The 23592-nt window shown below is 34.7% G+C and overlaps 1 protein-coding gene across 26 annotated transcripts in view; it reads left to right on the forward strand.

Annotated features, from left to right (window-relative positions):
* Positions 1–23592, forward strand: part of DCTN1-p150 (dynactin subunit 1) — a 101200-nt gene that overhangs the window by 16218 nt on the left and 61390 nt on the right. For 6 of the 26 annotated variants that reach the window (XM_067095275.1, XM_067095277.1, XM_067095280.1 and 3 more), the window contains 3 exons: positions 246–272; positions 11245–11673; positions 17791–17908. In XM_067095275.1, the coding sequence (XP_066951376.1) occupies positions 246–272; positions 11245–11673; positions 17791–17908 (574 nt within the window). Of the gene's footprint in view, positions 1–245; positions 273–9762; positions 9817–11244; positions 11674–17790; positions 17909–23592 lie in introns of all 26 variants that reach the window. The other 20 variants (XM_067095284.1, XM_067095286.1, XM_067095294.1 and 17 more) reach the window with 5 other exon arrangements.

Below are 23592 nucleotides of genomic sequence, written 5' to 3' on the forward strand. Positions count from 1 at the left end.
TTTTAATGCTGTAACTTGATAGTATCAGAGAGATGGCTGATAGAACTGAAACCTTAGAAGGCTGTTTAGGTAGGTGAAGGTATTTGACAGATGGGCTTCAAATTCTTGAACAGCACTTTTGAGTGATTTGTATTTCCAGATTTCAAATTTTTTTTTGGCTCTTATGTTCTGTTCAAGGTTAAATGCCCTTTCCAGTCAGTTTTGCATCCTAACCAAATCTTTGTCTGTTTTGTCCTTAACCCTAGCATGAAGCGGAAGGTTGAACCTACAAGGTAAGAGCTAATAGCATTTGAAAATATTTTGCACTCTTATAGATCAGGAAATTGCACTGTTAACCTAGGTTCTTGAAGGTATATTACTTTAGATCAGTTTTGGTGCCATAATTAAGGTTATTAATGGTTTCAGTATTCTTAGCTGAATACAGTTGTTACCTGTGTGTTGTTATTCAGTTTCATAGCTGATCTTGTGTTTTACCACTTTTGAGAACTAAGGTGCTTTCACTTTGAGGCATAAGTGGTACTATATTTGGTTGTAGCTTTAATATTTATAAAGGTCAGTCATTGGTTTATCAGCTTACGACACTGTTATTTTATTCTAAATTAAAAACTTGAGATAACTGTACCCACTGAGCTAACTTTTACAATAAAGAAAATGTTTGACACTTTCTTTTCTCCTATCCATTAGCTTAACTCTGATATTGATGGAGCAGAATTTAATGGTTATAAATTTATTTTGTTTAGAAAAACAGGGAAATCCAGTTTAATCATTTAAAATGCCTCAAGTAACTAGTCAGAGGGGCTGATCTTCAAAGAAATTGCTGGGCTATTTATTTCTAATCTTCCACTGGTGTTCACTAGCAGTGTTGTGTCACGCAGTCTGTGTGAAATACAGTACTGTAGTGTTGCTTTGAAATTTAATCTGATCTTTGATCTGTGGATTCCTCAGCAATTTTTTTAAGAAATAGTTTGGGATTACAAATTTTTTTTTACAAGAATTTCAATTTGAATCAGCAGCTAGCATAAAACTCCCATTAAACTCACAGCTTTTCTCTTCTATGTGTAGAAAATCTAAAAGCAGGAGATTCCACGTTTGGCAATAGAGGGAAAGTGACAGCTGCAAAATGATTCACTTCTTCTTTCAGTATAATTATGGTGTGAGAAGAAAATTTTCTGGATATTTTAGAGTAATGTAAAATATATTCATGGCTTGGGATAACTAATTAGAAAAGCACATTTCAGGTGTTTTTGGATACGGATAATTAGTATTTTTCTTTACTTTTCCAAAGCCTCAAAACATTGACTTGATGCATATTTGCAACATAGCATGTGGCCACTTTTACTCTCTTACTGCTCAGTGACTGATGACAAGTAGCAAACATTTCTTTATGCTAATGATTTTTTTTATATTGTCAAATGCTGAAAACTATTGACTGAAGAATTTTCCCAAAATGTGCTCATTTCAGAACTTAGTATTTTTGTGAGGTCAGGGCATTTTTAAATTTCCTTTTTGCTGACTACACTTTTCATACAGTCTTATTCAGCTGTCATTGTTTTCTTGATTTTACAATAATTTCCAAGAGGTTTCATTTCTTTTGCTTGTGGGTAAGCCATTTGTACACCCAAAGATTGCTGCTTTTTTGAGTGATGGCTGTCACGGTGAATGATTTGTGGTGGTATTTTGTTCTACATCTGCTATTGCACTATTTTTGACTGTTGTTACCATATATAGTAGTTATTATTATTATTATTATTATTATTATTATTATTATTGTCACTTATTATTATTATTAGTATTATTACTATTATTATTGTTATTATTATTATTATTAAAGCAATGTTAATGAGGTTCTATTGTAGAAGATATGGTTGATGTCACTGCATTTTTCTTGAATTCTGCTGAAACCTTGAAGCCGAAGGTAATCTTTTAACTTTCTGACCATGATGTCTGAGACTAGTGGTCGTTTGTTGTTACTTTCATTCTGTAAAAGCTGATAATGCATGACAGTACAAAGCTAACCTTGGTACACCTGTTAGCATTGATCAATTTTCCTTTGCACCATGGAGGATTGTTCACGTCAAGGCACTGAGACCCGGTATAACCTTTGACGTGAGGTACTATTTTTTTTTTTTTTTTCATTCTGTAATCCTTCCAAACTGCAGTCTTAACCCTTGAATTTCAATTGTACTTTCGTTATATGCACACTTAGCAGTAGTATCTCAACATTTTGGTATTGGACATTGAATTGTTCAGTCTTAATTACTCTATAGTTTTTTACTAAAATGTATCTTTTACACTAGGGAAGTACCACACCGTATCATCAACTATAACCGAGAATGTAAAAACATCATTGTGATGCTGGACTTTGTATAAATACAATTAAAGCATGCAAGTGAACATTGTGAAGATATGGTGTACAGTACCTATATTTTTTCAAAGATTAAACAAACCACCTCCTGACATCCTGTATCATAAGTTCAGACCTTTAATAAAGGTGTTGTAGTCATCTGAATTTCTCCTTTAGCTAAAGATTGTTTTAATTGATGTGTGAAGGGTTTCGGGAGTAGAAATGTGAGCCAGTTTCAGTATGTAGATTTTACAGTCCCCCGTAGAATTTTATTAATTTAGGCAATATGCAGTGGTGAGGTAGTTAAGATGTTCTGTATGAATTATTTCATTTAAAGAAAAGAAAAGTGAAGTTAGTTTTAATAGCTAACTTGCCAGCCTTGGGAAACAACTTGGAATGTTTAGGAGAAATATTGTACCATTTCATAATTTTAGGTATGGGAGTCTTGTTTCAAAACATTTGATGTGTGCAGTGTTTGAGAGTACAAAGGTCTCCATTTGTATTGCAGGTCCAGTGATTCATTTGTAAATGTCAGTGACAATTGAGGCTTCCAGATTTGGAAATTTATAGAATTTCAGTCATATACCTCTCATTCTTTTTACAGTATTAGGTAGTTTTCCTTGCTGAATTTTTTTTCTAAAACTAAGTAAGTGTGTAGCAAAATCTGTTTTACTATTTTCTGAAATTTAAATTATTAAGTATAATTACACTCAGGGTCAACTTACGTTTTTGCTTACAGTTTAGGATGAAATGTTTCCCCACATAGCACACAAACTTGATAGTCAAATAGTCAAGCTAAGCTTAGAGAGAGAAAATGTAGCTGATTAATTTTTTACTGCTTGCGGTAAAAAAGAAATACTGAGGTTATGATTGAACTTGGTGCTGAATTGATCTCATCTGTTCATAGAAATACAGAGGAATCTTGATTTCTTAGCTAATGCAGTATATGTAAGCACTGTCAAAGATATCGTATTAAGTTTTGCGCTTACATATGAGAATCATTTTTATCTTGTTACAAAGAAAGAAGCTACTGAGTTCTTGAATTGTGAAGGTGTAACCTAAAGAAGAATGAAGATATGTGGGAAGCTTACAATAAAATTCATATAAATTTTTTGTATATCAATTATATTCATGCAAGGTAACTTGTTACAAGTGTTTCAAGTGCTGTGCAATGAAAGTTCAGGTACTCTGATACCTTGGGATTGATAGGAGTGTCTATATAGAAAGTGCCTGACTATCAGATGTATTATACAAAATTTTATAAATCTATATCTTCTTAACTTTTTTCTCTTGACGGGAACCTACTTAACAGTCTGTGCATTTACAGTAATGCCTTTCATCTAAGTGTACCGTAATCAGTATGGCAGAATGGAAACTCTTGTTGGTGAATCGAAGGTGAGGGAGCTGATGTGGCTGTTGTGGCAGCCTGCAAAAGTGAAAGATCCTCAAAAATATATTTGAAGGTAACACTGTATCTGTTGTCCCATCCCTTCGGAGCTAGATGTTACTAATATAATAAAGTAGTACCAATTATGAAAGCACAAAAGCCATCTAATAGTAGGTCATGATTGCTCATTTGGTTTTGTCTGGCCCTCACAGTGTGGTGGTCCTGAGTTCAAGCCCCACTCATGGATCAGTAGATTTCATTACCCCTGTAAGCTAGGGATGGGTTTTTGGAGCTCACAGGGCTACCTGCAGAGCCATCAGCAGCCTCTACCTGGTTCTCCCTGGCCCTGGCCTGGGTGGGGTTGGTGCTTGGGTGCAGCCCATGAGCCACCTTCGAACATGTTTACAAACTACTGAGAGTCAGAGAAGGTAATAGCTGAATTGTATAATGGTTTGTTACACGCATAATTACACATTTTTAAAATGAATCTTACCTCCCAGTTATGATAGCTGTATTCCTGTGTCAGGCAGGAGTACAGCTATCATAATAGGGGGGTAAGTAGTTAAAAAATAAATTTTATTGTAAAAATTTCCATATTAGGGTGCTCTGTAATGGAAGAATCAATTCTAAAGCCTCATAAATAGCATCTGAACTGGCATGTCAGTCAAATGGATGTTTGAGGTGTAGTAGTTTGGTGTCACAGTCACTTGATTCCAACACTTGGGATGGTATTCTCAGATCATTAGCATCGCTGTGGAATGCAGAATGCAGCAGATTCTTCAGCTGCCTCAATTGAAAATCTTGCTGAATCCCATCTGTAATAGGCACCTTGAAGTTTTCTGACATGAACCCTGCCTTCCAGCAAATTGTGAGATGCAGGTGTGTGTAATGAATCCTGAAATTCTGTTTGGAAACCAACCTTTCCAGCAAGACTGTATCTGGTAACCACCTGCCAGGGCTTTGCCATCAGGCAGGGATGCCTGTGGAACCTTTTGAGGGCCACCATAAGACAGCAAGTCCTGTCCTCCAACAACTCTTGATTTTGTGATCTGCATACCTAGAGTGGAAAGGGACAGATTGAACATCTCCAAGTTAATCTGCAACCCCAAGGGCTGATACAGATTCAAGAAAATGACCAGGTGGTGAGAGAGCTTTGTTTTTTGATGCACCAAAATGTGCCAGTTTTCAACTTAACTGCATGCACGTGATTACCCTCGATGTTGTCCTGAGCCCCAGTGTCAGGGTGCCCCATGAAGACCTGAGTGGCAGTGCAGAAACCAGAGACAAGGCCCTGGAATTAGAGTGGTGCCTGGATGCTAGATTAAAAGGTTATGTGAAAGTATATGTCCCTCAGGTCCAGTGAGTAAAAACGTTCCTTTTCCAAATGGATCTCTGACTTGACTGTTTCCTGGCTGAGATCTGTGATCAACTGCCAGCCTCTTGAAGCTCCCACATTGACAAAGCAGTGACTAAAATTCCAGTCACATAGGAGAAACTTCTTTGCTGACCTCTTATCCTTGTCAGATTAACTCAGCCTCCTGAACTAACCTTGTGAGAGTTGACTACTAAATTTCATATTGGTGGGCTAGTGAAACCACACTGTGACATTAATAATGATAAAAATAGTAATAATAAAAATAATAATAATAATAATAATAATAATAATAATGACTTTAATAATGCAAAAGCATTGTTCCCCATTTATTGTGACTGGTATGATTCTAGACCAGGAATTGACTGCACCTCCTCTTGGGGTCAGAAGGCCACAGTAGAGAGGTGCTCTTGGCAGTTTAATAGATTAAAATTTCACTTTTCTTCATAAGAGTTCAGTGTGCTTTGCTTTTCCACTTTTTGAGTCTAAGCTTTGGTAAATTCTTTTGTACGGTAATAATAATTGTTGTAATATATTTCAAAAGTGATAGTATTTTGCCTATAGTTTTGTATATTTTTCTGTCATCGTGAATTTTTATGTTGAGAGCATACACTGGCGGCCAGAACTTAAATTGTTTATAGTGATACCTCCTGTTATGTCATTTCAACTTTCAGTGAATTTTAAAAACATTAATAGGGAGAAAAATCAACATACATTGGTTGATTCAACTTTACATCTGGTAGCAAAAAAATGTTAAAAAGCCATAGAAATGCAAAATCACTTAAAAGCAATAAAAAAGTGTAAAGTAATATAAAAAAAAATCCCATATCACTGGAAGATAAGCAAATGCAAAAAGGATTTGTAAAAATGATTGATATACATCTGATCCCAAATTTCCTAACTGACTCTGACTTACTCTGACTTAAGCTTGATATTATCCATTAACTGAAATGGTTATGCATAAAAATGTTGGTTTATTGTGTATGAACACATGTAGTGTTATTAGAATATAAATTGTTACAAGAATACAATAAGTAACACCAAAATCAAATTACACAACTTCTGAATGGTATCATTGTTTTTAGATAGGTATACCAAGCCTATCACTTGAGAGTTTGCAGTTGCCAGGTGTGTTTTGCAGACACGCAATGTTTAGATCATATACCTTCTTTTTCATAGCTTCCTTGAATCAGGAATGTTGTGAAATGAAACATAGAATATCCTTTGAAGTTTATTATTATTGTAAGATCAGCAGAATGTTCTGAGCTTTGTTGACTTAGCCAATTTTCTTTTTATAGCATTAACTTTATGATAATTCATAATCTGTTTAGGTATGAGTCTTGTAAGTTGTTGAATACAATAATGAGATCAACAGTACATGCAGGCTTAATAGATAATGATAGAAAAGTAGTATGTGCTGTGCATGTGGGCGTGAGTGTGCATTTGTCTGCTGATTTTATAGAGTAGCTACAGTTCTTGACTGCAATTTGGTATCTCCACATTAAAAATATGATGAACCTTTCATTCAAATTTTGTTTTGTGTGCACAGAGCTTATTAAAAATATATTACAGCAATATTATTATTTGTTTTGTATGGCATATGAAAATTCACAAAATCTTTGCATGGTCCGAAATACATATGCTACCTGAGCTTAGGCTGTCATACTATACGCTAACATAGGTTGAAACAGTGGATACATATGCCATGCAATGTATTTATTGAAATGCACAATTAATTGCATTTCATTTTGGAATATTAACTTTGTCAAAACTTGGAGTAAAATAGTTACTGTATACACAATGAGAGAGAGAGAGAGAGAGAGAGAGAGAGAGAGAGGAGAGAATTCATACAGTTGCTTGTAGAAGTGCAACAGTATTTATATGTAATGAACAAATCAACTGAGAATATTTACATGTAAATTCATTCATTTTCCATTATAGTATTAATGCTGTCATTAAAAACATACTGTAGTTAAACATTGAATTTACTTGTAAATGTCAGTTCATTTTACACTACTTGTAAAGGTCATTGCACTTCCATAAGCAATCATGTAAATGTCTGTCATGTCTGTTTACGCCCTCTATCTCTCTTGCCTTTTGTGTAGTTATTTTAATCCAGAATTGTAAATGTTGATGTCCCTTAACAAAATGTGTTTTAATATAATTACGTACATCTGTAAATCTAGCGCATACACGTTTACCCAGGGATTCAAACAGTGATATACAATAGCTGAAGTTTGTGTGGCTTGTGTTTTGGACAGTAAGGATTTCTTAAATTATTGTATACCATATTTAATAAATAAAATAATATAATAATATTGTAATTTATCTTTGATAAACCTTGTGCACAATATTGATTGAATAACATTACCGTACTGTATTGTAATTTATCACTGACTCGCCTTGTGCACAGGCATGAAGGTCTGGATGAAGTGTTTGTTATAATTTTAATATGGGTAGACCAACATTCAGTACAGTATTGTAGCCTCCTGCTCAGTATAAGATCAGCATTAAGTGCATATAGTACTATTTCATATTTTATTCTTACTTGTATTGTTGCATTCATTACTGAATTTAACAGCTAATAAGACCCTCCTCAAAATTTATAATGAGATAATGCTGCATAACAAGAGAAGGGTCTTTTGTGATAGTACACATTTATGTCACCCTTAGTGTAAAATTTATTTTTATTTTTCTTTGTATTAGCTTCGGATAAAATGCGTAACTATTAAAAAGGCAGTAAAACTGTTGTGCTTTTGAGTGACTTAGTATGTTTGAGATGTAATTGATTTGCTTATAGGAAACTGATTTGTTTATAGGGTGTCTAGGTTGCTTTTTAAAGGGCCTATTCATTTTGTCATTTTGATGATGTATGGTGAGATAGTGTATTTTATAAACAGAGGTTTCAGATATCATTCTTCTGTTTTTAGACATTGTTTTGGCAAGATGATGCCTTGGAGATTTTAGATAAAAAAATGCAATAAGTACTGCAAGAATCAGGAAGGCACTGTATTAAGGATTAGGCTTCTAAGTATTTTCATTCTTTCATTGAAAAAATAAATTGCATTGTGCTACGGCATATGAACTTGAGGAAGTAGATCAAAAGTTGGCAAATCCCCTATGCTTAATCATTTCCATTTGGCAGTTTCTGTTTAATGCTGCTTAATCAGGTACTGTGTTCATTACTAATTTGACTCTTTAAGGATCTCTTTGTTAACTGTTAAAGAAAGGGAACATAGGTATCTCAGGTTTTACACACACTCTTAGCAGTATGTAGGTCACTGCATTCAAAATGCCAGTTGTAACTCAGATCCAGTGATTGTGATGAAGAATAATATGGAACTGGGACAGGAGGAATGCAAACTCTCGGTACCAATCTCAGCACGTTTATTTATTTCATAGTCTAGGAGATAAGAGCTTGCACTTCATTAAGTTAAAATTTTTTATTTGTTATCCGTTAGAAAGGTATTTACCATAGCCTTAAGACAGTGACATATAAACCAAGAGAAAATATGGGTGAGAATAGTTTGAATTAGTGGTCTGCTCTCAATCTTGCATTTCATGTAAGCAATTGTACATGGGCCTACTTTGAAAGGGAATCATGTAGGAGCAAGAGGCGGCATATTTCCTAATGTATACTTGAAGGATCCTTTATGCACATTACTTTTTATCTAGTAACTTTTAACTGAGTAACTTTTTGAGTTACTGGGTATTCATGATTGTTCATGGTTATTCATTAAATTTTAGATAAAGATTTGGTTATGGTTGTGTAAATTTTAACCACCTGTGGAAATTAGAAAGTTGGATGATTCTATGACTCCTTCTCTTTTATACAAAAATAAAATCAAAATTAAATAGACCTAAATTGTAGTTTGTAGAATATATTTCCATACAGCATAAAATGAAGTTGATCAATGTGTAATATTTTTACATGCTAGTTATAATAATGTTTTATTACCAGGCATTTATTGCTGTTTTTAATGCTAATCTGCAAGTGTAATCCTCTCTTTACTAGATTTCCCATAGTTTCTCATTACTTGAGGTAAGGATGTACACTGTTGGTGTATTGTTTGACTGAAGCTCTGATATGTGTGCATTATGATGCCAGGTTTAGTGTGGTTTATTGTAACATTAAGTGTTCTTAGAAACAAACAGTGTTCTTCCTTTGTGGATCCTTACCTTGAAAGATGAAGTCCTCATGCCAGACTAATACCCATCTGTGTGCTAGTCAAGCAAATTGTCCTTTTGTGTTGACTTAGTTTTAATGATGGTTGCCTGTTATCTGTCCTATACATTGTGTTGTATTTGTTTTCTTAGTGATGAAATTATAGTGAGTTACTTGAATATTCCTTGCTGTAAAATAAGCTATTTTTTTTTCCAAAAAAAGTACTTCTTCTGATGTGGTTTAGGATGCAAAATTTACATGGGCCTTTACTTGATGCTAGCTTTAATACTTTAATGAACTCTTTGAGTGCTCTTTCACTCATACTTAACAGTTTGTAGATACAGATGAGATGTGTTTTAATAATAATATATATATCATTGCATTGTTTCATTTGAGTACAGTATTGTCTGTATGTGTAAGTAGGAAAATGGCTCAGATACTGTGCTGATGCTAGATGTTTTGTAACTGGAATTTTATTTTACATGCTTTCTCAGTCTCAAAAGGAAACCAACAGGGAATCCTGTTCCACAAAAACCAGACCGCCTGAGGTAGGAATTGGAACTGGGATGTAGCACACAGGGCAAATAAATCTAACCAAGAGGAAACTCAATTTGTGGTTCTATTAAACCTTTCTTCCATTGCTAGCAAATAGTCCTCTCTCCAGTTGATTAATGTAATAATGAAAAGCTTTGAAGTACCACACAGCTTATTAATGAGTTAGCTTGACCTTGAGTTAATTTGTGATAGAAGTAAGTTGGATCACTGTTGAGTTTGCTGTTGGAAATTGAAAGTGCAACAGTGGGTATATTCAGTTACTAGTTGTAGCATGTGCCATTCATTACCACGGTGATCTGTAGCTATATGTAAGATTTTTAAAGCATTGATGAAATCACTTCCAGTAAGATAATTAAGAGTCAAATGTGTAGCACATTTTTGTCAAATGTTTTTAAGCAGCAACATGCATTTTCACTAATAGAGTATTTGCTATATATCCATTGACCCTTTCAGGAATAGAAAAACCTCTTCATATCTACCACTAGTTGTTTGTTTACTTTCAAATGGTGCTTTATTTTACTCATGTCCAGTTAGTTTGATAATCTCTTATCGTTAAGAATTTGTATTGATGACAATCATGACCATTTACAAGAGGAGTATCCCTTCTGGTTGATTAATTAGTGCCCAAAAATAAGGTACAGTATATGTAATCTTTCTAGAGGCACAAGTTGTAGTTTTGTATTTGTGGTTTTACTGATAGACTCAACCAAACATCGTTATTCATTATATCCAATTAATAAATAAACAACTAATGGTAGTTTCACAGCCTATGAACTTACATGGCTGTTGAAGAAAGTAAACCAAGATAAAGTGTTAAGGGAAACTTTTGTGATGTAGTTTGTATATGCACCTTTGCTTTGTTTTTTAAAATTTATTTTTAGTGTGCCCTTGCGTAATGGCTTATACATTAGTTATAGGAAGGAAGAAAGAAGTTATCTTTTTGCCGATGACTTTTGTGTGGTTATGCTTTACAAAAAATATAAAATTTACACCATATGCAATAGGTGAATATGTATGCACTGGTGGTATCGTTTTAAGGCTAATCTTTTGACTTAAACTCTGTTTCTGTGAAAAAAAAATTTTTGGTGAAGCCTGGTTTGGTAATTTTTATTTGGTAAAGCCTGGTTTGGATTTTTGGAATTTTTTTTCAGCTTATATCTTTCCAGCACTTGGTATGATGATTGGTGTTCTTGTTTTTGTAGCAAGTTGCATGAACAGATTATGGGCTGTTGTGGCTCTGGAAAGGTCAAAAGCTTAATTGGAAAGGAGAGTTATTTGATTGTTTATTTCATATTCTTGAAATGGCTTGGTGTACCTCCACTCTTTACTTTAAGTGTAATGAAGCTTTCTTTTTTTGCAGCACTGGTGTGGGTAAAGTTTTAGTTATAGATCATTGTGTTTTTATGTTGTTTTTTTCACAGGTTACCTATGTTTGGTAAATTACCAGTGTTTCGACCATTTGGCTCATCCTCCACACCTTCTCCACCAGTTTCGAGTGATTTCCCCAGGTCTCCCTCCCTTTCAAATGTTACTTTTTCACCGTCTCCATCACCCCTCCACAAAACACCTCTGCAGACCTCTGCCTCAAGTCATCAAACTAGTTGCTCAGAAGTCAGAGTCATAGCAATATATCAGGTCACTCCAAAATTAGATTTATCCAAAGTATCCTCTAAAATTGACTGTGGAGATAAATCCCTCCTTAAGAGGCCCCCTTCTTCATCATCAATTGACTCAGATGGTGGAACCGTCAGTCCTCGTGGACCCCTATCCAAGGCTGCTCCCTTTCGTAAACCTGTTGCACCTACCCCTTTGAAGTCCACACCTCGGAAGAGTGATGCATTCCAGGCCAAGTATAGAATATATTTATTATGCATTCCTATTTTTCTTTTATCTAAAACTAACAGAGGCCATGTGTATCTCTCTCTCTTTTATTATATATATATATTTATGTACTGTAATGTAATTTACTCTATTGTTGATTTTCCTAATCTCCAGCATTTCTTCAGTCATTGTATATTTTAACATTTTCAAAAAGTAAGCTTTGGCTACACCAGCCAATAATGGGGTTGAGTAAGTTGTCTGGTTAAAGTCTATTTAAAAGGCTACTAACATTGAAGGTGACAATATGATGACTATTAAAACAGAAGATGTTACTGCTTTAGCTCGAAGTAGGGAAAGCTTTGTACTACATTTTTTCCAGTGCCAGAATTATATTGGTAATTTTCTCCTTATTTGTATAGAATGGATAATTTGTTAGTATGTAGATATTTTACTCTCAGGATGCATAGTACTTACAGGTAATATGTGCTATAATTTTAAAATATACTTAAGTTATCTCACTCTCAGGAAAGATTACTCACTACCCTGTAACACTGTACTGTACGTCACTCGGCAACTAACGCTGTACGTGATATTTTTTGTTATTGCTTGCAGTAGAAACTTCATTTGTTAATTTCTTTAAATGCAACCTTATGGATAAGGTTAATGGAGAGTACTTTTTCAAATTGAAAATGTACTATTTTCTACTGTTATACATTGTTTGACTCTGAAGAAAGAATCCATATTTAGTTTTAGGAATATTATTGTGGGCAAATATATGGTAAATTAAAAAGCATATAAGGCACGCTGTATGTGTAAAGTATACTCACTTATCATTTGAGAAGTTGCCAATATATTACTGATCAGTTTGGTGTGTACGAAACTTGCAAATGTCTACTTTATTAATTAGTATTATTTATAAATCCTTGTAGGATTGCATTTGTCAAGGACAACCCGCCTTTCCTTACTAGCTCTTGATAGATTAACAGCATGAAAAATAAATTCATATGCTTAACTAGGCTTCTTGTTCTGAAAACTAGATTAATAAGTTGGCCTCAAGAACCTTGCATGATGTATTTCTTTGTTTGTTTTTCTGGAGAATTCAACAGGGGTTAGTGTTGGTCAGCTTCTTGGCAGATATGATATTATGGGAAGGTTGTAAACAGCTGAATAAACGTTGTTTTTACCAAGCCTCAAGTACACATTTCATGCTTTGTTTTCAGAGTTGTATTTGTTTTATTACTTAAAAACTTAAAAACATGCTGCTTTTATTAGTTTTACTTCTTAATATGAAAAACAATAGGTAATTACTATAGGAAAAAGTAACAAAAAAATCATTAGTGATGAGATACAAGTCTGACAAGTCATAATGATGAGTATCATTGTCTATAATTCTCAAAATCTGCTAACATCATTACTGTAAAGGAGAGCGGCTAAAGCTAAGTTAACTATGAGTAGCTTTTTTTTTTTTGGTCTCAGCTGGAACTTCTTTTCTTCTTATTATTAATGTAATACAAAGAGTAATTGCATTTTGGCAGAAAAGCTAAATAATTCTAGCTTTTGAGGGTTACTACTCTTTGTCATCAGAAATGTAAGTGAAGGTTGCTCAACATTTACATCAAGTATCCGTTATCATTTACATCTAGTCTACTAGTGTAAAGATTTTTCTTCTTGGTTTGGATTAGGATGATCAGGTAAATGATGCTGTCAGACAGAAACAGTACCCATAGAAGCTTCCCTAACTACACCTTCAAGGCTGATGTCAGTAAGGCATAATCCATATTAATCTTTTTGCAGCTGTTAAAGAATTTCCGAATAACTGTGGATAGAAAGTTAATTAAAGCTCATGCTACAGCTTTTATTATTAATATTATTATTATTATTATTATTATTATTATTATTATTATTATTATTATTATTATTGCTTTTGAATATTATTTTACAAGTAAAGGTCATTGTGGGATATTTAATCTTTCATGCGTTCTTATGGCTTACTACGTGCAGAAAGATGTTTATTGAAATTCTTGCCAGTTTCTCTGACAAAAGCAATTACACAAAAAATGATCTTTTTGTTTTATGCATTATTATTATCATCGTTATTATTACTAGTACATCGTTTAACCAAAAAAAAAAAATGACTTCACTTCATGAAAGAAGCATCTGACTAGATGTTAAACATTAAATTAACCATATGATTATGGGAATCATCATATGAGAATACAGGAATTTCTTATCAACTAATTTTGGCTTGTCTGTGAATTGGTCATAATCTTTTGACCTGTGAATTTAGATGATTACCCAACTTGACTCAAGTACTGAACTTACGGAACACAACGTAGTCCAAGCACTGAAATGTTTGTGATATTATTTATCCAGTTGTAGCCAACAGCAAATTACACATATCAGAAATAAACCCTTTAGTGAAAGTGTTAGAATCTTAAAATGTTTTAATTTTATCCAGTTATGGCCAATTGAAGAATTATCTTGAAAAACCTTGATGCCCCACAGTACAAGATGAGGTGTAGATTCATTTTTTATCCTTTGTATTGGAGTTGTGACACTGATTACTAAGTTAGTTAAATGGTTTTTGCAGCAAATTTTGCAACCAGCTTAGGAATCATGACTTCTAGAAATATGCCCAAAGCTGATGAGTTGTCCAACAAAGTTTGAAGCTTCTGGATACAGTCTTTGCAAGTTATTCAAAATGAAATGGTTTGCAGTGTAGATATATTGGTGTTAAGGTTGCTGCAGTAAGATACTGTTATCTAGGTCTTTGAAGCAGTTGGGATTATTCTATGGATGCTGAGCCTCTTTACAGCATTTTCATTATCCAGAATGGTGATTCCCAAATAACTGGGTTAGTATGTATTTTATTTGACAATTCATTCAATTCTCAAATCATTTCTTGGAATCAGCAACATCTTTTTCTATTCTATTGTACTGGGATGACTTAAAGGGATTGTATGGTATCATGTATATATCCATAGGACTTAATTTGTATTTGTTGATTATGTTAGGACCAAAGCTGAAATGTACACTTTTTCCCTGTTTGTGTGTACTTTCACTACAGTAGGGTGATTTAAAATTGGAGAACTCAGATGCCTGGGCATGGTAAAATTGCATAGAGAAATGGGTTTTCTTCCCATGTTAAATTTTCAAAGGAAATTTTTCAAGGGAATGTATGCAGCATGTGTAATAACAGCTTATGATAATCCTAAGAGCTACTGAATTTAGTGGAACAGCTTTTTTTAAGATATCTGTTGCAATACTAACTATATCATAAAGTACTTGTTGCTATATTTCTCAGTATTGGATGCCATGGTACTTATTGCTAATTTGAATATTGTATTTTAAGTTTGTGCTGTATGACGGTGAATTTAGTGATAGTAGGGATGGTTTTGGGTGCATTGTATGTAGAGAATATGGTCAGCCCTGCTTTATTGCTAAGACGAGTAATTTTATTGGCAAGTATTTAATGAAAAATACTAACTAAATGCTTCTTTTAGATGTTATGCCAGTTTTTTGTTTAATTTTTAAATATTTTTTTTAAGTTTTGATATATTAAGATTTTGACAAGATCAGAGGTCCGTTTCTTTTTTCATGAGGCCAGGGTTAGTTAAACTTTTATCATTGCTTACATTGTTTTTTCTTATCTTCATTTCATTAACCTGTTTTTCATTGTTATTTTGTTTTGTAAATATTTAGATAACATACTTATATTAATTGTGAATTTTAGTGCGTACATTATGTTAAATACAAATCATTGCCTTACTACAACTTATTACTGTGCTTCAGTAATTTGAAGGGGAAATTTAGTGGTACAGTAGTTTAGGCAAGAAAAAGAACTTAGTTCACAGTGCGTTCATAACCCTGTCAGATATTGCTGTGATCGTAAGAGGTGAGGCTTGTTATTAGAGACTGTTTATTGTCACTGCACTCGTTTTATCCCTTGTTTTTCCTCCTTTTTCTTGTTGCAACAACATCAGAGTGCTGTTGGATGCATTCATGATCTTTTTCTCCTTGGGCCATTAGCTTGGAGGTCAGCACATCATGCCAGTCATATTTTAGTAGCATATAATATTTGTGTGGTTGTTTCTTCATGGTTATTACTGTACTTTCCTTTACGTGTTATTGCTTTTGTTAGGATCCATTCTAAGTTGTATGGAAATAACACTTACATAAGCCCAGACTTTGTCTTCATGCCATACTTTTCTGCCCAGCTTGGGCGATCACATTTGTAATTAGTTCATGGTATCTTGTGAGTTTGATCATCAGGAAGTTAGTTTATATTGTATAGGTCTTAGATGTAATAAAACTTTTAACTTGTATCTGTTGTGGCCTGAGAGGTAGTTGGTAAAATATGGTATGACACGAAAAACCATTTTTGTAAACAAACCCTTGATTCGAGATTGCCTTTTATATGCAGAAAATTCCCATCACAGCAACTAATCTTGATCATTATTAATAGACCCCCAGGGCTGTTGTCTAAAATGCATATGATACATCACCTTTTCAATAAAAGCCCTGTTAATCATAGATTGCCTCAGTTACTATTCAGGATTGAGGACAAATGAGGTGCCATCCATCAAGACAATGTGCAGATAGGAAGGAAGAATATAAATAAGTCAGTCCTTGTGCTGAGAAAGACTTGAAGATGAAAAATTAAATTGCACTCTGTGTCACCTGGGGTTTGTCAATGGGAAAATAGTTTGTACTTCTAGTTGGAATGGAGAAATTGTAATCAAACAGTATTAGGGGTGAAGGCAGACTTATTGTAATGTAAGGCCTCCAGAGTGCTAGTAATATGAGGAGTGAATGATGAGGATGAGGAAGAAACTGCACAATCCATCTGTGTTACATGGATTTGACTTGCCTCAATGTTACTTAAGTCTGACACATTCTTGTAAGCCCTAGTGATAACATGCCATGGCTGTAAGGAAATGGTAATCTTCAAGACTTGAGACTTATGATACCCAGATGAGGGAAGAGGTGAGAACTTAAAAAGCACAATTTTTGAGTTCACCAGAGATTTTGCTGAATCACTTGAATTGGGCAAAGAAGAGTTTATCCTCATGGAAGGAGGAAGATAGAGCAGGAATGACAAATGGGGCAACCATCAGGTCACTTTTCTCTGAAACTTGAGTCATGGCTATTGAGCCTGGGACATACAGGAGACCAACCGATGACCCCTTCAATGTGAAATGTTACCACGTAATGCAGGCAACTTGCTGACACACTTGAAAGAGATGAGAGCTTGTAGAAACACAGTCAAATCCAATATCAGAGATAGGAGGTTTAACTGAGGACGTGAGAATAGATTGGTTTCATGACATCCACACTTATACAGTGGCCAGTGAGGTGCGGAGAGGCCCTCACTAATATATAAAGCCATTCCACAGACCCTTGGAAGAGCGTTACGCTTGAGTAAAGTGGGCGTCTTAAACCTTGAAATCAACAGATCTGAAATCGTTTGTCAGTATTAGTTTACAATCTAAATTGTGACCAATCTTTACAATTTTGGTTAGTTATGGATTCAGTACAATGTTTTTTGTATTGTATCCTCACAATAGTGTAAGTAATTTCTATTTCAACTACGTTTTATTGAAGGCAAATTGTTAGCTCTAGCAAATCATTTGGTTTTAATTTTTGTACAACGAAAACTACTTTTGGAAGCTGCATTTTGTATTGCTGAACGAATACCAACTCCTCTCTAACAGCACCCTTCTCATGTAAATCACAATTGAGTGCTGGGTTATGTACATCTCAGTATAAAGGAACACTAATTCTAGGTAAATGAGAGTTGAGTGAGTATACTCTTCCTGAGATGTGGTCCTCATCAGCGTGGAATTAGAAGTTTTATGTAACATAAATTTAAGGTTTTTGGCCCTTCAGAATACTGCAGTAATGAGTTGTAGTGAGGTAATGGTAATTATTTTACAAACTAGCTATATTTTTCATCCTATTTTTTATTATTAAAAGCAAGTAATTGTAACCATAGTGTAGAATATATTTAAGAACCCATTCTGAATTTCCAGGGTAGAATTTCCTCTTAAAATCACATATTTGAACAGGACAGATACTCATCGTTTTATAGATTTGGGTAAGAAATTGGCTAAGCCCATTCTTTTCACAAACATTTAATCCAACAGGTTACCAATTGGAAGTGCAGGCAAAAGTGGAACAAACAGGGGTGACAGAGAAGATAAATTATCTAGTAAGGAATCTTCACCAAGGTCAGATATGAAGAAAGCTTCATCATTTGTTGAGGTAAGAGTTTCCTATCTGGATTTTTGTTATGAATGTAGACAGTTTTTGATTAGAAGGTTGGTAATTTTTTTTCCTTTGCCTGCTCTTGGTATTAATTGCATCTGACAGGTTTTCCTCCATACATCTTATGACCAGAAGATTTTTGTTTGTTAAACTGTCCTGTTTTCAGAGTATGTATCTGTTTTTACATGTTTGACAGACTACAAGAAACACTCTCCTTGTGAAGAATGCTTTGTAGAGAAATGGTATGGCTCAATGTGAATATTTATATTCTGCATTGGAAATACATTATTTTAAGGAGAGGACTGGTATTTGAATCTTTTCTTCAGTTCAAATCCAACTGTCTTTCAATATTTAGAAGTCTTTTGTTTCAATTGGCTTGGGTATCTTGATTGTTAACAAAACTTTCTGACTTGGTAAATAAGAAATAACTGGCTTATACTGGGAACTATGTGGGATAGTCAACCACCCAGAAATATGAATACTGTAGTACTACTATTATTTACAACAATTCAAGTGTGGAACTATTCGCTAGTGAAAGCATAGGGATTCCAAGGGTAGGCTGGTTCTGTGGGTAGACATCTTGGTATTCCATGCAGCTTGGCTGCCAGTGGAGTTAGATTGAGATGATTACATTCTCATAGTGCTTCTTGTCCCATCAAGCAGGTTTACTCTACATTTGTGCCTTATTAATGTACTTCATGACTAAGTTATGGTATCATTTCAAGATTTTCAGGCTTGACCTAATTTGATTTTTTCTTCCATTGTACTAAATGATTAAGTCCAAGGATCAGAAAAGTTCTTCTAGAACCTTTTGACATTAAAAAATATTTAACATCTGTTAAGGATAAGGGAGTAACAGCAGTTGTTATATCTGCTCTCCCAGACTCTTGGCCCATTGTCATTGGGCTGAGTCTTTTAGAGAACAGTTTTCTAAATTTTTAAAGAAGGCTGAGGATGGTTGGTATGTGTTCCTATAGCTTATCTGGTTAGGCTAGCCAAAAATCCTCAAGGATAAGGTCTATATCTAAGAAGCTTCCCATGGATGTTCAGTTGTGACTAAATAACTTTCACCCCTTTAGGTCTCTGGTGGGTGGGAGGCTGTCCTAGATAAATTAACATTTATTTTCCACAAAAGGAACTTCACCTAAATTATTGACAACCAAATTATTGACAACCAATGCATAAATGTAGAGTCATCTGAGCTTGATGTCTCCAGTATATAAAGAGCATAGAGAATTGTTTCAGAAATAAATGCCAGAAATATTCACTCTGCTGTTAGCACAATGGTTCTAAAAACCACTGTGTACTACCAGTATTCAGTAAAAGAAAGGATTCCATCCTCAACCAGCCCAAACCCAAAATAGTAATTTGGTGTACAGTTTCACTTACTAAGTTGAGGACTATGGGCTGCACAAAATGACATAAAGGATCTGCCTATTAGGGCATCTAACCTGCCACCTCCTTGTTGGTACCATAGTAAGATGCTGTGAGATGCATGTTACCAGCACAGAAATGATCAGGTATGAATGTGAACCAGGTGCATCTCCATACTGTAATCCTTCTGCATGAAGGAGGAAAATAGTATCAATAAATCTTTAGTTTGAAGAATCTACACCCTCCTTACAATGCAACATCGGTTTGACACCCGCAGTGTATCTTGAGATTCTCACCTGAAACCAAAATCCTTTTCTCCTTTGCATTGGATTGGTCAGCACTTACTAGGTTATTTGATGTCCCTTGCCATGATTTATCCTGTATGTGTATATAATATATATAATATATATATATATATATATATATATATATATATATATATATATAATATAATATAATATATATATAATATAAACATACATATATTTATACATACAATTCATATTTATATATATACATATATTTATATATATATAGATAAACATACATATATTTTATATTATAATATATATATATATATATGATAATATATATATAATATATACATATATAGGAAATCAAACACACAATCACGTTATAGAATATATAATATATATATATATATATATACAAGTAAAACTATATGCAAGCAAACAATGTCTATAATTCAAGTTGCTCTCAAACCAACAGACTTGTATGGCTCCAGTGAAAAGAGACTAGACTGAGTCAGAAATTTATGATATATATATATATATATATATATATATATATATATATATATTATCAATAAACACAGAATTATGATGAAAAATAGATTGTAGGCACAAAATTTAAATGTGCAAATCATATTGTGTAATGTTTTTCTTATATTCAGCCAAAAAATTTTTTAATGGCACTCATCAGATTTGTTCATATGTTTATCTTCAAAAAGACAGCAATGCTATGCTGTAATTTTGTAGTTTAACATTGGTAATTTATTTTAGAATATTCTAGTATTGATAACAGCAAAAATACAAACTTGAAATGATAGGCTGATGATAGGCCAAAATTTTGTGTGGGTGCCCGTGCCAAAATCTCAGTTTTTGGTTATGCAGTAATGTCAGTTGATGTCAGATCCTCAAAATGTTAATGCTTGGTGGGCCCATAACTTTTTAAAGTAGTAATATCTCAAGTCATTCTCTGGCTGATCATGTACAGGGCTCGGATACGGAAATACTTCTGCTAGCCTTAAATGAGGAGTTATTCTTATGGTCCCACTAGGGCTCTATAAGACAGACACACTAATATTGAGGATTCTCTCATATCTGGTTTGGGCTATTATAATGCCTTTATTGGCACAGTGATGGAGCATGAATGGATTCAGGGCAGGAGGGCTCTTTATTCTGCCTGTGAAGTGGATTGTTGGCAAGTAGCCGCTTCCTTGCCTAAGCCATTGGTAGCATGGACAGCATGACTGTTTTCAGAGGAGCTGATCAAGGTCCAAGCCCCCTGATCTTTGTCATTGTTGTCATGTTGTCTGGGACCAGCAAAGTGTTGGTCTTCTCTTTGGAAGCTTCAGTTTTCTGAGACAAGGCAGAAGCCACCAGTTCCATGAAATCGATGATACCTCCTTATAACAGAAGGTCATATCACAGCTACCTGATGATCCTCCTAATAGCCTCCCCACCTGTCAAGGAGGCATCTGTGCGTTTAACTGCCTCACGACAGGGAGAGTCAGATTGACCAGTTTAGCAAGAGCACACTTCCTTATCCACAGCCCAAGTATCTTCCTTAACACCTGTTTTCATAGTTGGAGATGAATGCAAAGCCTTTGCCAGGCACGTAAAAGCCAGGCTCTGACCATGTCTTTGAGCTGCAGTTTGAGGATTATGTACATCGCAAATCTAACTATAACAGACCTAGGATCCATTCCAAATGTGGTGGGGACACCATGGATTAGGACTTTCCTTATTCTGGCCTGAGTCTGGCTCGGAAGAAACCATCAGTCATGAATCATATCCCAACAAAGTCCCAACCCCACAAAACACCTTTGGGCATTAGGCAAGATTTGTCCAAGTTATCAGGGAACTTTTTGGCTAGTCTGTTGCTTACCCATTGCAGGTTTTGTAAGCATTACTTTCTGGTGGTCCCCAAGACTAGCCAGTCATCTAGGTATGCCACCAATTGAATGCCTTGTTCAGCTTGGACATGTTGAGGATAACTCCATTTGGAGAAGTTCTTCTTAGGGATGCTGAGGAGACTTGCCTGGTGATGATTGAGCATGTCTTTCTTTGCGACTACATTAGGGAAAGCCTTTTGTATAAACTTTTCCAAGTTGTTGGCAGAAAAATACTTGGGGGGGCGATATGACCATTTTTGCCGTAACTCGTTTGAGATGATAAAATGTTCCAAAGGGGGAGACATCTGCATGTGGTGCTGCAGATGATGATCCCCAACCCCACAAGTTCTGTTGGGGTCCACTTTTTCCCCTTGCCTGTAATGGCCATCCAGGGGTTGCTTCTTCTTTCCGTTGATGAGAATGCCTCTGTCTGCCATGAAAGGAATGCTGTTATTTTTGTTGTTGCAGCTGCTGTTTCCCACTCTTCTGTTGCTGGTAAGGTACTCTAGGGACAACTGGAGGCTTGTATGACTCTGTGTCATACTGTATTATGTTTATAATGACAATATAATTATTTGGTTTTACTCATCTTTAAATTTAATTGGACAGGATTAGATTCAATTAGTTTAATATATTAATAGATACAGAAAAGACTTTTTTATATCCGGCTTGGTTGTTAGCCTTTTAGACAAAATTAAACTAAATTGTTATGTAAAATTCCGTTAGTTTAATTATAAATAAAGGACAGAATTTTCTATATCCTGCTAAGAAAGAGAGGTATGTAAGCAGACAGATATACTGTCTGTATCTTAACAGGGCATCTTAAGAGATTCGCTCAAACACTGGTTCATAAAGATAAACACTAGTGACATGAACCCTAGCATGGCAGAGGAACATGAAGGAAAAGCAGATTAGGATAATCAACAGAGCAAATGTTAATTTTCACATTAGACAACCCCAAAATTAAAGGTAACTGAAACCATATATGTGCTGTGGGTGATGAAATACTCATGTATTATTAGTTTCATAAGACCACTTCCCATAGATTGAAATTATTGGAGAGAGCTAAAGGTGAACAAATGATGATCCACTCTTAAGGACAACATGGGGGGCAAAACTAAATGTTTATTTTGACATTATGCGTGGGAAATAATTGGAAAATACTGTTCTGTAGGAAAGTTAAGATAATGTACTTATGTTAATTTTCCCCGGCAGAAAGTTGTGTTATCTTAGCCATAAAGCACTTTGTAACAAAAAAAGTCTCCGAGCCAAAAACAGTGTGTTGATGTTATAAAGATTGGGAGAGTATTGGCTGAGCCTGGGCAACCTGTGCCTCTGTTGCTACATGTGTGAGAGAGTGGTGTATTTTCATCTTTTGGGTAGTTATTACAGTATCTAGGCAGAATAAACAGCTTCCTTGCCTTGAGTACATTTGTGCTCCATCACAGTGCCAACAGTGGCAGTGGCGTTATATACTGTATATCAGCCTACCAACTATGAGAGAATTCTTAATATTAGTCAGTATGTGTATTATGGAGTCGCTGTGGGATGACAAGGGTAACTCCATTTTTGAGACGAACAGGAGCTGCACTATCAAAAATAACATAATACACTTACAAGAACACAATAAATGATACTCTTGTATGAAACAAAATTTCTTCTTTCTTACAAACCCATCAGTCATAATTACATTTTTCCAGTCTTGAAAATCCCAGGTTCACCAGATTTTTATCAGTGGACTAAAGAAAAAGCTCCACCATGCAGGTATCAGCCCTACCTACTGGTATGTATGCATACCCTGCTCACTTTTTTGTAAAACTTTATTTAAAGAAGCAAGTCAGTAGGGATAGGAGGATGGAACGTAGGATAATTAAGGTTAATGAGTTTGTGCGTAAAATACATTGTTGGTTTCATCACAATCTTATGGGACATATGTATGCCACTACTGCTATTTAGACGGAGGTCGAAAACATTTTCAAATTGACTGTCATATGGTAGGATTATGAATGAACTTGAGGACAGTTAGAATAAAGGCCCTAGTAACACAGTTGTATTATGTACAGACAAAAATCTCCATTGTTAAGAGCAAAGTGCCCTTATCAGATTAAATGGGTTGTTAAGAGTAATTTCTATGAATATGGTACATAAAATATGATAACCTTGAATCAGA

Source organism: Macrobrachium rosenbergii, chromosome 51 (genome assembly GCF_040412425.1).
Source record: "Macrobrachium rosenbergii isolate ZJJX-2024 chromosome 51, ASM4041242v1, whole genome shotgun sequence".
Classification (NCBI taxonomy): Eukaryota; Metazoa; Arthropoda; class Malacostraca; order Decapoda; family Palaemonidae; genus Macrobrachium; species Macrobrachium rosenbergii.